Here is a 12,054-nt window from a genome sequence, read left to right on the forward strand (position 1 = left end):
CTGAGACACAGAATTTTGGGTTTTCTTGTACCCACAAGCCATTATTGTTAAAATTGTAAAAAAAAAAAAAAAGGTGGCTTCTTGTCTAAAGTGACATGCTTAAAAGGTGGCTCTTAGATTAAATTAGGAAACAAACCAAATTCATATGTTTCTAATAACAATAGTAGTATATCAAGACAGTTGTCATACTGGCTATGGGTTAATGATGCCTGATATTTTCTATTTGACTTTTTTTTTCTTTTTTTCTTGCAAATACAGGAGACAAGTTCATTTTGTCTAGTAAACATTTAATTTAAATACACAAATAAAGCCAAATGAGCTGGGTAACATTACAATTCATACGCTACTAAGAAAAAAAAAACAAACAAATTTTTATGAAGTTCTGTTCAGATAAAGTGGGGCATGTAGATTAAGTTGCATTCTCCACTTTCGAGTGTGTAGAAACTATGACGTGACGATCAAAGTATTTTAATGTGTAAATAATATCAGCAGCATGTAAATAATACGACACCGACTGTCAGGATCTCGTTATCAGTTCCAACTTCTTCATAATTTCTGTCACATCACAGTGGCTGCATGCAAAAATATTGATGATTCTTATTATGGCCATACTCTGTTCTGTTGTCGCCAATTAGATTGTTAGAGAAACTAACCTGCAGAGTGTTGAACATTAGTAAACGTCGGTATATGATGTTTCAGGTGGCCAGCGTTTCAAGTCAAGGTGAACCTTTTTTTCCACTTGAGCGCCTTCAAGATAGCCTTGCTGTTAATTGCTAACATAAAACGCTAACTGCTGTTTCCGTTTAGCTGCTTAGGATGACATATTTGGTTTTCAGCAGAGTAAATGACACTTTTAAGGATCGAAATTCTTCGAAAGCTAAACTACAACATGGGAAAGCCAGATCATGATAGCAATGATCCTGTGAAGTAACTTGCGCCACAACAAATAGCCATTAACTGAGAGACGGGGTTACTTGGTCTCCTATTCTAAATGTTTCACAAAATGGGAATATACTGTATGTAGGTCCATTTGTTTCAGTTTCAGTTGTCATTAATCACTTCATATTAGTTGGACAGTCATGTTAGTTATTTACTCTGTTGCATTGGGCTGCTTCTCAACAACGGTTTTACAACCTATTAGACAGGAATGCACCGACATGAACATTTGGACAGATAACCGGTATTTGCCAATGTCATCCAGATTATATATGTTTTCTTACACTACCAGTTTTGTTCCTAACGGTAAAATTGTCGCTCAAATACAAAAAAGGAGATGAAGATAAAAGATGCAGAGATGTTTGGCTCGCTCTACAGACCAAGAGTTCTCCGCAGACAAGAGGAGCGAGTGGAGCGGTGGTTATCTGTCATCCTACTCCAGCCTCATCGTGGGTCTTTGAGGCGAAATCGTCGCCATCTGGTTGCCATGGTGCTTTCAACAGAGCCGAAAGCAAAAGATGATTTTCCTGCAGAACGAGTTGAGCTAAATTCTGAAGAATCTCCACAACAGAATCTTTCTAAGCTTTCACCTAATCCCACAACTCCTAGAGGAGGGTTGTGAAATCAAATAGATTGAATTTGTAGCTAAAGAAATGAAAATAATGTGTATAATACTAAATGTTTAAGGAAAATACTAAATATTAATGCTTCTGTTTTTAATGTGTTTTTTTTTTCTTTTCTAATTCTAGGTAGAAAAAGACTGTATTTATGTATTTATTATCATATTGGGGAAAAAAAGAGAAAATTACTAGGTGTTTCCAAAAATTGTTTCAGGCTTTTTAAAAGCATCAGCAACATTTTTATTTTTTGTCAGGGTAAATAGTACAATTATATATATATATATATATATATATATATATATATATATATATATATATATATATATATATATATATATATATATATATATATATCTGTTTGCAGTTTAAACTTAACCTTTATTTTGTATGTAAATATTATTAATTTAGTTACTTATTTATTTGGCTCTTTGGGAATTCCATACACTTTCTCAGTACTTGACGAAAAGAAGTCGTCCTGAGAGGTCGTAGCTTAATCACCAACCACAGCTCCACAGCGCCCTCCCCTCTGCTGCGGTTAAACACGGCACTGCACTGACTGTGTTCGACTTCTGACCAAAGCACGTCGACCATCACCGCCATACGAAGCCAACGGGGCTTTCTGGGTAACTTTCAGGAGGCTCCGGAGCAGGAATGACTCTCCTCCATCTCTAATCATTTACTCGCCACCTGTTTCCTCCCGGCTGCTGCACCAGCTCCGGCATCTTGCCCGCTTTCAGCCAAACTACGCGACTTGATATTATTCTAGGATAACAGCGGCTACAATTTTCCCCCTCGAAATAACGACAGCCTGGGAGATTTTCTTGGTAAGTTCTAAACAATAATGACTGGGGTGGTTTGTTTTGTGTATATATGTGTGTGTGGGGTTTGTTTTTGTCTCTCCTGCTTTCCTCCGGGTAGACAGACAGTCTTTGTGTGTCTCCTTCATCAGGGCAGCAATGGCAGAACATCTCTCCCAGAGTGAACTGGACTACCCATTTAAACTTCTGGAGTATTTCAACGGCTTCAGAGTGTCAAAGGTGAAATCACAGCGTGATGGGTAAACATATTACCGTTCGATGTGCTGCAATCAGAGCACTCAGACATTTTCAGACACTTTATTTACAGTGCATGATGTTTGACGTTTTTATTCCACTGGGGAAATATTCACATAAAGAACCTGAAAGTTGCATTAATAAAGACCATGCATATGGCGCCTGACGCTGGTAAAGGTTCCAGTATCTTCAGAGAAACGCTCTGCATGATTGGACTAAACAGCCACTCAGTGAGGAAGAAGCCATAAAAAGTTTTTTTTTTTTTTTTAAAGAAAAAAAAAAGTCACATTGCAGTTTCCCAGTGGTGGGAAGTAACGAAGTACAAGTACTTCGTTACTGTACTTAAGTACAATTTTCATGTATCTGTACTTTACTTAAGTAGATTTAATAATGGGTACTTTCTACTTTTACTCCACTACATTTTACAGTAAGTATCTGTACTTTCTACTTCACTACATTTCTACAAAAGTGTCGCGTTACTCGTTACATCCAAGTCGCACTGCTCTCTTTTTGTCCGTTAAAATATGAAGTTCAGGGACTTTAAGGTGGCGCCGTAAAATCCAAGCAATAACGTGACTTAGTGTCTGTTGTCACCCATCGCCTCCCCCTTTACTAGCACGCGGAGCTCCAGACATGCGCAGTGGTTTCCTCTGAGCGGGAGAAGATGTCTAACTAATCGATAATAGCTGCATAAATCATAAGATATGACGACATGTAAAACCAGCAGCGCTTGGTGGGACTTTGTCCAACTTTTAGCGTCACTTGGAAGGAAAGCTTAAAGAAAGGTAAGATCTGTGGACGTGATGCTAGCAAAGCTAGCTGTACTGAGACACATGTTGCATCTGCGATGAAAAAAAGTTGTCACTCATGCGCTGAATTATTGTGTGGATTCAGGAACGATCCGATTCTTCTGGACGGATCTTTACTAAGGTTGATGGGACTGAAGCCTCACTGAGAGCCATTCTTTGTTCTTGTATACACTGCAATAGCTATATATAGCTATATATATATATATATATATATATATATATATATATATATATATATATATATATATATATATATATATACATACACACACACACACACACACACACACATTTATTTAATTGCCGAATAAGTAAAAGTTGAACGTATGAACACAGAGCATGCTCATTGATTGATTTTGTCTCCTGTCATGGTGGCAAACATGCAGTGGGAGGGAGGATGAGAACAGTCATGGTGGTCCTTCTGCTTGTTGCGCCGTTGGACAGTGTTCATAGTGTTGTTGTAATGTTACAATTACAACTGTAATTGTAACATAGCAATTACAGTTAATTGCTATGTTTCATGGTTTAATGGTGCAGACAGTTGTGGTTTCTGACATGGGCAATATGGGCAACCGCCCAGGGCGTTATTTTTATAGGGATGGCAGGCGACCTCTGCGGATTGTAGCACAGCGATGAAAGCAAAACAGAATGAAATGAGTTGTAATTGATACTGGTTAAATATATTTCAGCTCTAAGTATTTATATCTAGGTGTTTTTATGGAAATGAGGATCTTTCAGATCAATCTGAGAACCAATTTTGATAGGTGCACTTCATTTTATTGTGTCATGTAGCGCAGGGCGCTGGTCTTGGTCTCGTGTTCAGTGGTCTTGACTACAACTCTGCTACGTGGCTCCTCGATTGCATGTCTTCCCCCGCACACCTTCGTTCCATCCCCTTTCAGTTGGATTTCTTTCTAAATAAATGTCACTAATGAAGTTCATGCTACGTTAGGACAGGAAATAAGATGTTTCCATCCCTGAAATTATGATGCATAGAATCACATATCTAAGTCTAAACTCTTACAGAGAATAAACACAATAAGAACATGTTTAATCTGTGACATTGTTTATTAAAATGGCACATTTATGATGTATTCAAATTAAATACTATCGGCACACTTAATGATATTAGCGATTAGGTTATGTATTCAGCAAGTACTTTTACTTTTAATACTTAAGTATTTTTAAAAGCCAGTACTTTTTTACTTTTACTTAAGTAAAATGTTAATGTGGTACTTTGACTTTTACTTGAGTACATTTTTGCCTGTGTATTTGTACTTTTACTTAAGTACATTTTTTGAGTACTTTCTCCACCACTGCAGTTTCCAAACTCCTTTTAGGGGCAAACATGTTAATTTTGGAGTCATGTGCAGTGGGGTGATCTCATTGCTACATTTGGAGAAAAAAAAAAAGGGGAACATTAGCCAGGATCAGTGGCAGTTTCTGATATGGGCGACATGGGCAACTGCCCAGGGCAGCATCTTTGGGGGGGATGCATCCTGATTGTAGGGATGCTGTAACTTCCTCTGGCCAGGATGTTAAAGTTTGTGCACAAACGGGTCTACTGACTGGTCAATAACCCTAACCCGGGGGTCGGCAACCCGTGGCTCTTTAGCGCTGCCCTAGTGGCTCTCTGGAGGTTTTTCAAAAATGGTTAAAACTGGAAAAAGGTAGCGGTGGGAAATATATGTTTTGTTTTAATATGGTTTCTGTAGGAGGACAAACATGACACAATCATTCTTAACGTTTTCCAATGCTATAAAAATGTGTAGAATAAATATTAAATTTCAACGTTTCTGTCAACGAAGATTTGAGTCAAAGCCTGTGACACGTTTCTTTCAGCTGGGCGGGGCGCGAGGCAGGTGGCTGCTGTAAACAAACCGACGGGTGTTTGGTGGGCCATGGATAGCAAAAGAGAAAAATAGCTGAGGAGAGATTCTACGATTCTTGGACCGAATCATTTGCATTCATTGCCAATGAGGAAGGACTACCTGAATTTGCTCTGTAGCGAGTAGTTGTCAAATAACTACAAAAACATGGTGGGCTGCTGGTTGACTGCCCAACAGCGCCCCCCCTACCTCCAGGCGTAGCAAGTTTTCCCCCAAAACTTGCTACGCAGCAGCCCACCATGTTTTTGTGTTAAAAAAAAAAATAAAAAAAAAATGGAAAAAGGAACAAAAATTTGGAGGAAATATTATGTAGAAATGACAGCATGTGAGGCTAATGGGCAGGCGCAGGAACGGTGCTATTGGTGCACCCCCTGCCCTTAGCACCCAGTTCACTGCTTCAGCTACAAACCTAGCTTAATTACACACCACTGCTATTGGTGTGTAAAAAAACCTCTATGTAAAATAAACAAACGACACTTAGCCTGGTGGGGGCAAGTAAAGCCTGGTTTCCCTCCAGGCTTATAACACACAAACAGAAACCCTGATTTATATTTAGAAATAATATCGCAGGTGTTCTTTTATAAACAATATTTCAGAAAAACACAAGTAGTGAGTATTTTTAATCCATCTTTAATGGAAAGTCATCAGCTATTTTCCCCCACAACGTTGCTAAACTTCTACCCATTTTAGTAGTGATATTGCTGATGTCTTTAAGCCATAATGTCCCATCTGTGGCACTGCCTAGGAGTTTTACTTCTATTAGATGACTTTTTTTTTACATTTTTTATCTGATGTTTTTGATCCACTTTGCTGTGTGACTCAGTTCCACCAGGTCTGAAAACTACTGTTAAAAAAAACAAACACTTCTACGAACGAGCAAAGACTGAATCTGAAGGACGCCATAAATAGAACTCTAAGATTAAATCCCTCATTACTTTTTCGGGATCGAGTGTTTTCGGTAAGCGTAACTGGCTGAGAGGAAAGGTAAATACTTGGCTGTGTTCCTGAACACAAAGCAGCTCTGTACGATGAAGAAACGAAAAGGTGATGTGAACTCTAAGTCTGTGTCCTCAGATGATATTCTCGGCCTGTGAGCTCGGCGTCTTCGACCTCCTGCTGAAGTCCCAGGACGCCCTGAGTGCTCAACACGTGGCGCAGGAACTGGGCACCAGCGTGGACGGGATGGAGCGGCTGCTGGACGCCCTGGTGGGCATCGAGATCCTGGAGGTGGAGAGGGCCGACGGGACGGGTGAGGAACGGGAAGACCTCCGATAACCGATAGCTTTTACTTTAATGTCCCTGTTGTTATTGTTAGAGCTGTTGTTGCTGTTTCTTACTGAACAGTTTCTTCATCTGTTTTGAAGATGATCATAACTCTGTTGCCTTAGTCAACAAAAGTGCGTAAGATGAGACTTAAAAACAGGCAAATATCAGGTCCTAATGGATACCTGATCTACGTCGGAGTTTTAGGGTCAGATTAAGAGATGTTTTTGTTTTCCTTTGAAATGATGAGAATAAACTTAAAATATTCTGACAAGGGCGTGCCGTGGTGGCGTAGTGGTTAGCGCGACCCATATTTGGAGGCCTTGAGTCCTCGACGCGGCCGTCGCGGGTTCGACTCCCGGACCCGACGACCATTTGCCGCATGTCTTCCCCCCTCTCCTTTCCCGTTTCCTGTCAGCCTACTATCACATAAGGGACACTAGAGCCCACAAAAAGACCCCCTGGAGGGGTAAAAAAAATAAATAAAAATATTCTGACAATAAATCACAACATTAGCAGAATAAAGATGCAATATTACGGGAAGAAAGTCGCGTAATTGAGAGAAAAAAAAGTTGCTTTAATGAAGGAAGGCTTCGATAATTCTTTCTCTAAAATAGACAGTCGTTTGCGTAATCGTTTCAAAGTCCTGCCACTGATAATAATTTGATGCCGATATGTTAAAAGATGACATATTTCCTTATCTGTAAAACCCAAACCAAAGTACAACTTCACAAGATGCTCAACAGTCCTCATTTAATTTGTTTTTCTGGAGAAATTCTCATGAAATTATTACTTCATGCTCCTAATAAGTAATATTATAACTTTATTCTGGTAATATTATGTCCTCATTTTCATCTTATTATAACTTTATTCTAGTTTATACAATGATTCTTATTTCTCCTAATATTATGGTTTCATTCTCCAAGTGAAAAACGAAAATTTAGCCTGATTTAAACATGGCGAGCTTTAGCTTCACTCTCCGTCTGAGTTCGGTTCTGTTCGGCAGCAGGCCCGGACCTTTCCGTGTGACTTTGTGTGTTAACCCAGCTCTGTACAGCAGCACAGACGTGGCTAACCTTTACCTGGCCAAAGGCAGCGCCAAATCTCTTCACGACATGATCATCTACCGCTCCCAAACCGTCTACCCGCTGTGGAACAACCTGGCGGACGCCATCAGGTCAGTGGGCCGCTGCTACGTCGCATCAACTATCTGTGAGAGCAGGAGAAGGGAAAACCAGGCAGATCCTTGCAGAAGCATTCCTGTCGCATGCAGTTTCATGCATTTTGTCTCGGCTCAGCCACAAACTTTATTCTGGTTTAAATGGATGTTAGATGAATGAAATGGAAGGAAACCCACAAATAAAAATCTGAAAAGTGTTGCGCACGATACATTAAAATGAGCTCGATCATTTCCATTCTGATGATTTTTTTTTTTAGAGCAATTTTGTTTACAGGGACATCATAATCCAATGTATTTATAGTTTCATTTGTGTATGTATGTTTTATATTTCTGTTTTATTTATTGTTTTTCATTTTTCTTTTTTGCTGTTCATTATTTTTGGATGTTTAAAATATCTTCCAGCTCCAATGCTGTTTTTTTTAGTTTTTTTAAAAACAAAATTAAAATGTATTGCTCTTTGAAAGGGCAAACTTACAATAATATGGCATTATCGAAATATTACTTGAAAGTGGTGTCAAAATAATATTATTGCCTATCGCAATAATTGAAAGGAAAATATATTGTCCAGTAAAATTTGTTATCATGACAAATTGGTCATTTAATAAAACAAAAATCTAGGGCAACTGATTTCACAGATAACAGGATAAAACAAGATCAAAAACCAAAAAAACTCGTGTAATCTATTATTTTATATATTTGTATCCAATGTTTAATGCTAAATCTACTTGACGATATATTTTATTTAGTTGCAAAAAGCAAATCGAAGAAGAGCCCACACTTGTTGAGTTTTGACCCCCACTGGATTCCCAACCTTTATTTTGGGAAGCATTGGGTTTAAATTAAAGCATGTGCTTGTGGTGAGACAAAATGTGAAAAAGTTCATGGGGTGTGAATACTTTTGCGAGTCAGGGAGAACGAAACGCAAGTCAAGCTTCATGTCCTGCAGGGAGGGGAGGAACCAGTACGAAAAGACCTTCGGTCTTCCATCTGCCCACTTTTTCCAAGCTATTTACAGGTTGGTGCTCATCTGATTAACGTGCTTCACTGGTTCATCTCCAGTTTGTTGGTAACGGTAGAATGACCCCCTCCCCAGGTCCGAGGAGGAGATGCTGAAATTCATGGGGATCATGAGCTGTCACTGGGTTCTGGACGGACACGACGTTGTGACGGCGTTCGACCTCTCCCGCTTCCAGAAGGTCGTCGATCTGGGAGGTGAGGACCCGCGCCCGTCCACTCTCGCCGCCCGCTGCTGCGTTGTCGGTGGCTGTAAAAAATCTGTGCTGTGTCTTCAAAAACTCCCAGGTTGCACTGGTGCTCTGGCCAATGAAATGGCGAGAGCGTACCCCGCCTCGTCCGTCACCGTGTTTGACCTGCCGGAGGTGGTGGAAGCGGCTCAGAAACATTTCAAACAGGAGGACAGTGGCGTTACATTTCAATCAGGTAAACCAGAATATTGATCATTATTGAACTCCTCCTACTTTAACACTCTCTGGTTTGAAGTGTTCAGTTTTCTTTTTCTTTTTTATTTACTATATATATATATTTCTTTTACAAAACATATAATATCGCAACATAAGCAATGAATTTAAATAAAAGTTTCCCAAGACATGAATAGGAATTTGTGGCAGACAAAAACATCTTGGAAGCTAAATAATATTTAAAATAGCACTTTATAAAATAGATTCTGAAATTGAGAAAGACAGCTAAAGTAAACACCACACTAATCCAAACACCAGTTTGGAAAATTCTAGATCCATCCTAGCTAGCTAGTTAAACGTTAGCTAGCTAGCTAGGATGGATTTTCTATCCTAAGCTAAACACAGCTTCACTAGCTAGCTAAGTTCTGCTTACTTTAATGGCAAAGATATGCTTCACTGCACTGCTGTGTCACAGCACAAGAAAACAGTCACAGTTTTTAACTCAAGATTAAATCAACTTTAATAATTGTATTACAGCAACTGAACTTATTACTGTTACCTGGTGAAGCTGAGGATGTTCTAGAAGATGCGGCCTCCATCTTTGTCGTCTTTTCCTCTTTTGTTAAGGCTGGAAAAACACCTGAGCAACACAAACTAGCAGAAAATCTGTGGAAAAATGTGCAACACATTCAATGTGTTACAATGTTCACATGTTTTGGATGGTTTTTCTTTTATAGTATGTTCAGTCAGAAATATGAAGTAAATTGGTGACAGAATACATTTTGTGTAACTGTACAAGAAATATTAAAGTAAAGAAGGAAGAGAAGAGAAAAGAAGAACTAATAAATTCCTTCTGCTTTGATCTGTTCCCTCCTCTGCATGCAGGAGATTTCTTCAGCGGTGAAATTCCCAGTGCAGACTTGTATGTGTTGGCCAGAGTCATCCATGACTGGCCTGAAGAGAAGTGCCTGGCGCTGCTGAAGAAGATCTATGAGTCTTGTAAGCCAGGTGAGTTCCCCCGTAACCAAGGGCATCCCGATACATTGGCTGGCCGATAAGTCGTCTCTGATTTTTTAAATTTTAGGAGATCGGTCGATATTTGACACTGCCGCACATGTGTGGGTAACAATGTTGCCAATTTAGAGACATTAGTGCTACATTTAGCAACCTTTCAGATAAAAAAAAGATTGATATCTGCTTGAATCGGAGTCGGCAGATCAGGGCTTTTAAAGATTGATGATCAGCCAGAAAACTGCAATCGGTTCACCATACCAGTAACACGAGTTAATCTATAAATCTGGTGTCAATTAAATGGAACAGTTGTGGTCAGCTCAGTGCGTTTTGTCGTCCTCCCACTAGGTGGGGGCGTCCTGCTGGTGGAGGCGCTGCTGTTTGAAAACAGACGAGGACCCATCATGGCGCAGATCTTCTCCCTCAACATGCTGGTGCAGACGCAGGGCAGGGAGCGCACCCCGTCCGAATACACTCACATGCTCAACAAGTCGGGCTTCCGCAACGTCCAGGTCTGCCGGACCGGGAAGTCCTACGATGCCATCTTGGCCGTCAGATGAGCACGGAAACACTCTGACAGGGAAATGATGAGAGCACTGATTTAAAATCTTGATTTAAAATAATGAGTTGTTGTGTTGGGGATTAGGAAACACAAATGTAAAACTTGAACCTTTGTCAAAAGAAATCTTGTTTACCCAACTCTTGGATTTGGGGCATAGTTCAACCTTCTCACATTCTGTGATCCGCTTCCTGTTCACTGTGATGCTGCCTGGCTCCTTCTTAATCTGCACATTAATCAAGTTCCTCATATAGGCGATTGTTTGTTCAGAAAATAATTTCCGATTATTCATCACTGTGACACTGTTTACCAGCCTCTTGGAGGTGCTTTTATGGTTCTGCTCAGCTGTTTGGTCCCTTCATCCTGGTGCTACTTTGTAAAACTTGGTGCAAATCCTAATATAACCGAACAAACTTACCTACATTTAAAGACTGTTTACAGCGTCTCGGCTTCAAAATAGTTCATGTTGAAAAGAAGGTTATAAAACATTTCAGGAGTGGAGGTGAATTCTGTTTGTGTATCAATGGTTCGAGTCTGTATTAGAAAAATCAACAGATGGGTCACAAATATTGTCCTTCCTACATCAGCATATTGTACTCCAAGACTGTTTCTGTGTCCTCCAGATGCTCCTCTAGAAATGAAAGAAAGCTGTGATAAACATTGTAAATTTCCCTTTATAATTTTGGTTTAATTAAAAAAAAAAAAAAAAAGCGTTAACACTTTTTTTGTGGTGACTGACTCTATGTATTCTCTTAGTTTTCTAGATTATGGTACTCAAAAACATTGTTTTATTTTCAATTTCTTCTTAGTTTAGTAATTTATGTGCTTATAATTTTGTCTAATTATTTGAATCAGTAATGGATCTCATTTCACAGCTTATAGCTGTCGTATGACGTTTCTGTAGTGAAATTAGTAAATTCTTCCCTGTTTTGCCAGTTCATCTTTAACAATAACTTATTAGTTCAGTTCAACCAGCTTGAAATGAACCAGTCCATGTTCATAGTTCATGAAATCATTTGAAATGAACATGAATTACTTCTAGTTCTGGAAATGTGCTGAAAATCTTCAATCATGTGAACTAAAAATAACATCTGTTCTGTTATTCTGGCTGTACATACGGCGGTGTGAGAGGTTTTTGTGTTTTTGATTTGTGGTCTCTCCCTTTAATTGAGATGCTAGCCATATAAGGACAGCAAAAATAAGTGTCATACACACATATAAAAGAATAATGCTCAAATTAAGTGTACCCACACTTAATTGTGGCACATAGCGAATCGGGGTTTAAAATTGAAGGGGTTGAGTACCAGAGTTAATCCT

The 12,054-nt window shown here is 39.3% G+C and overlaps 1 protein-coding gene across 4 annotated transcripts; it reads left to right on the forward strand.

Annotated features, from left to right (window-relative positions):
- Positions 1-2,067: 2,067 nt before the first annotated feature.
- asmt2 (acetylserotonin O-methyltransferase 2) lies at positions 2,068-11,461 on the forward strand. Of its 4 annotated transcripts, none has more exons than XM_032547585.1 (8): positions 2,068-2,380; positions 2,506-2,593; positions 6,381-6,555; positions 7,617-7,746; positions 8,696-8,764; positions 8,843-9,189; positions 10,053-10,175; positions 10,527-11,461. In XM_032547585.1, the coding sequence occupies exons 2-8, from the start codon at positions 2,513-2,515 to the stop codon at positions 10,736-10,738; spliced, it is 1,137 nt and encodes a 378-aa protein (XP_032403476.1). In that variant the 5' UTR covers positions 2,068-2,380; positions 2,506-2,512; the 3' UTR covers positions 10,739-11,461. The 4 variants fall into 4 exon arrangements, with proteins under 4 accessions (XP_032403476.1, XP_032403477.1, XP_032403479.1 ...); XM_032547588.1 differs by lacking the exon at positions 2,068-2,380 and having other exon boundaries at positions 2,513-2,593; positions 8,843-8,961; positions 9,052-9,189; positions 10,527-10,738; XM_032547586.1 differs by lacking the exon at positions 2,068-2,380 and having other exon boundaries at positions 2,505-2,613.
- The last annotated feature ends 593 nt before the right edge of the window (positions 11,462-12,054 follow it).

The sequence above is a fragment of the Xiphophorus hellerii genome, chromosome 19 (assembly GCF_003331165.1).
Source record: "Xiphophorus hellerii strain 12219 chromosome 19, Xiphophorus_hellerii-4.1, whole genome shotgun sequence".
Lineage (NCBI taxonomy): Eukaryota > Metazoa > Chordata > Actinopteri > Cyprinodontiformes > Poeciliidae > Xiphophorus > Xiphophorus hellerii.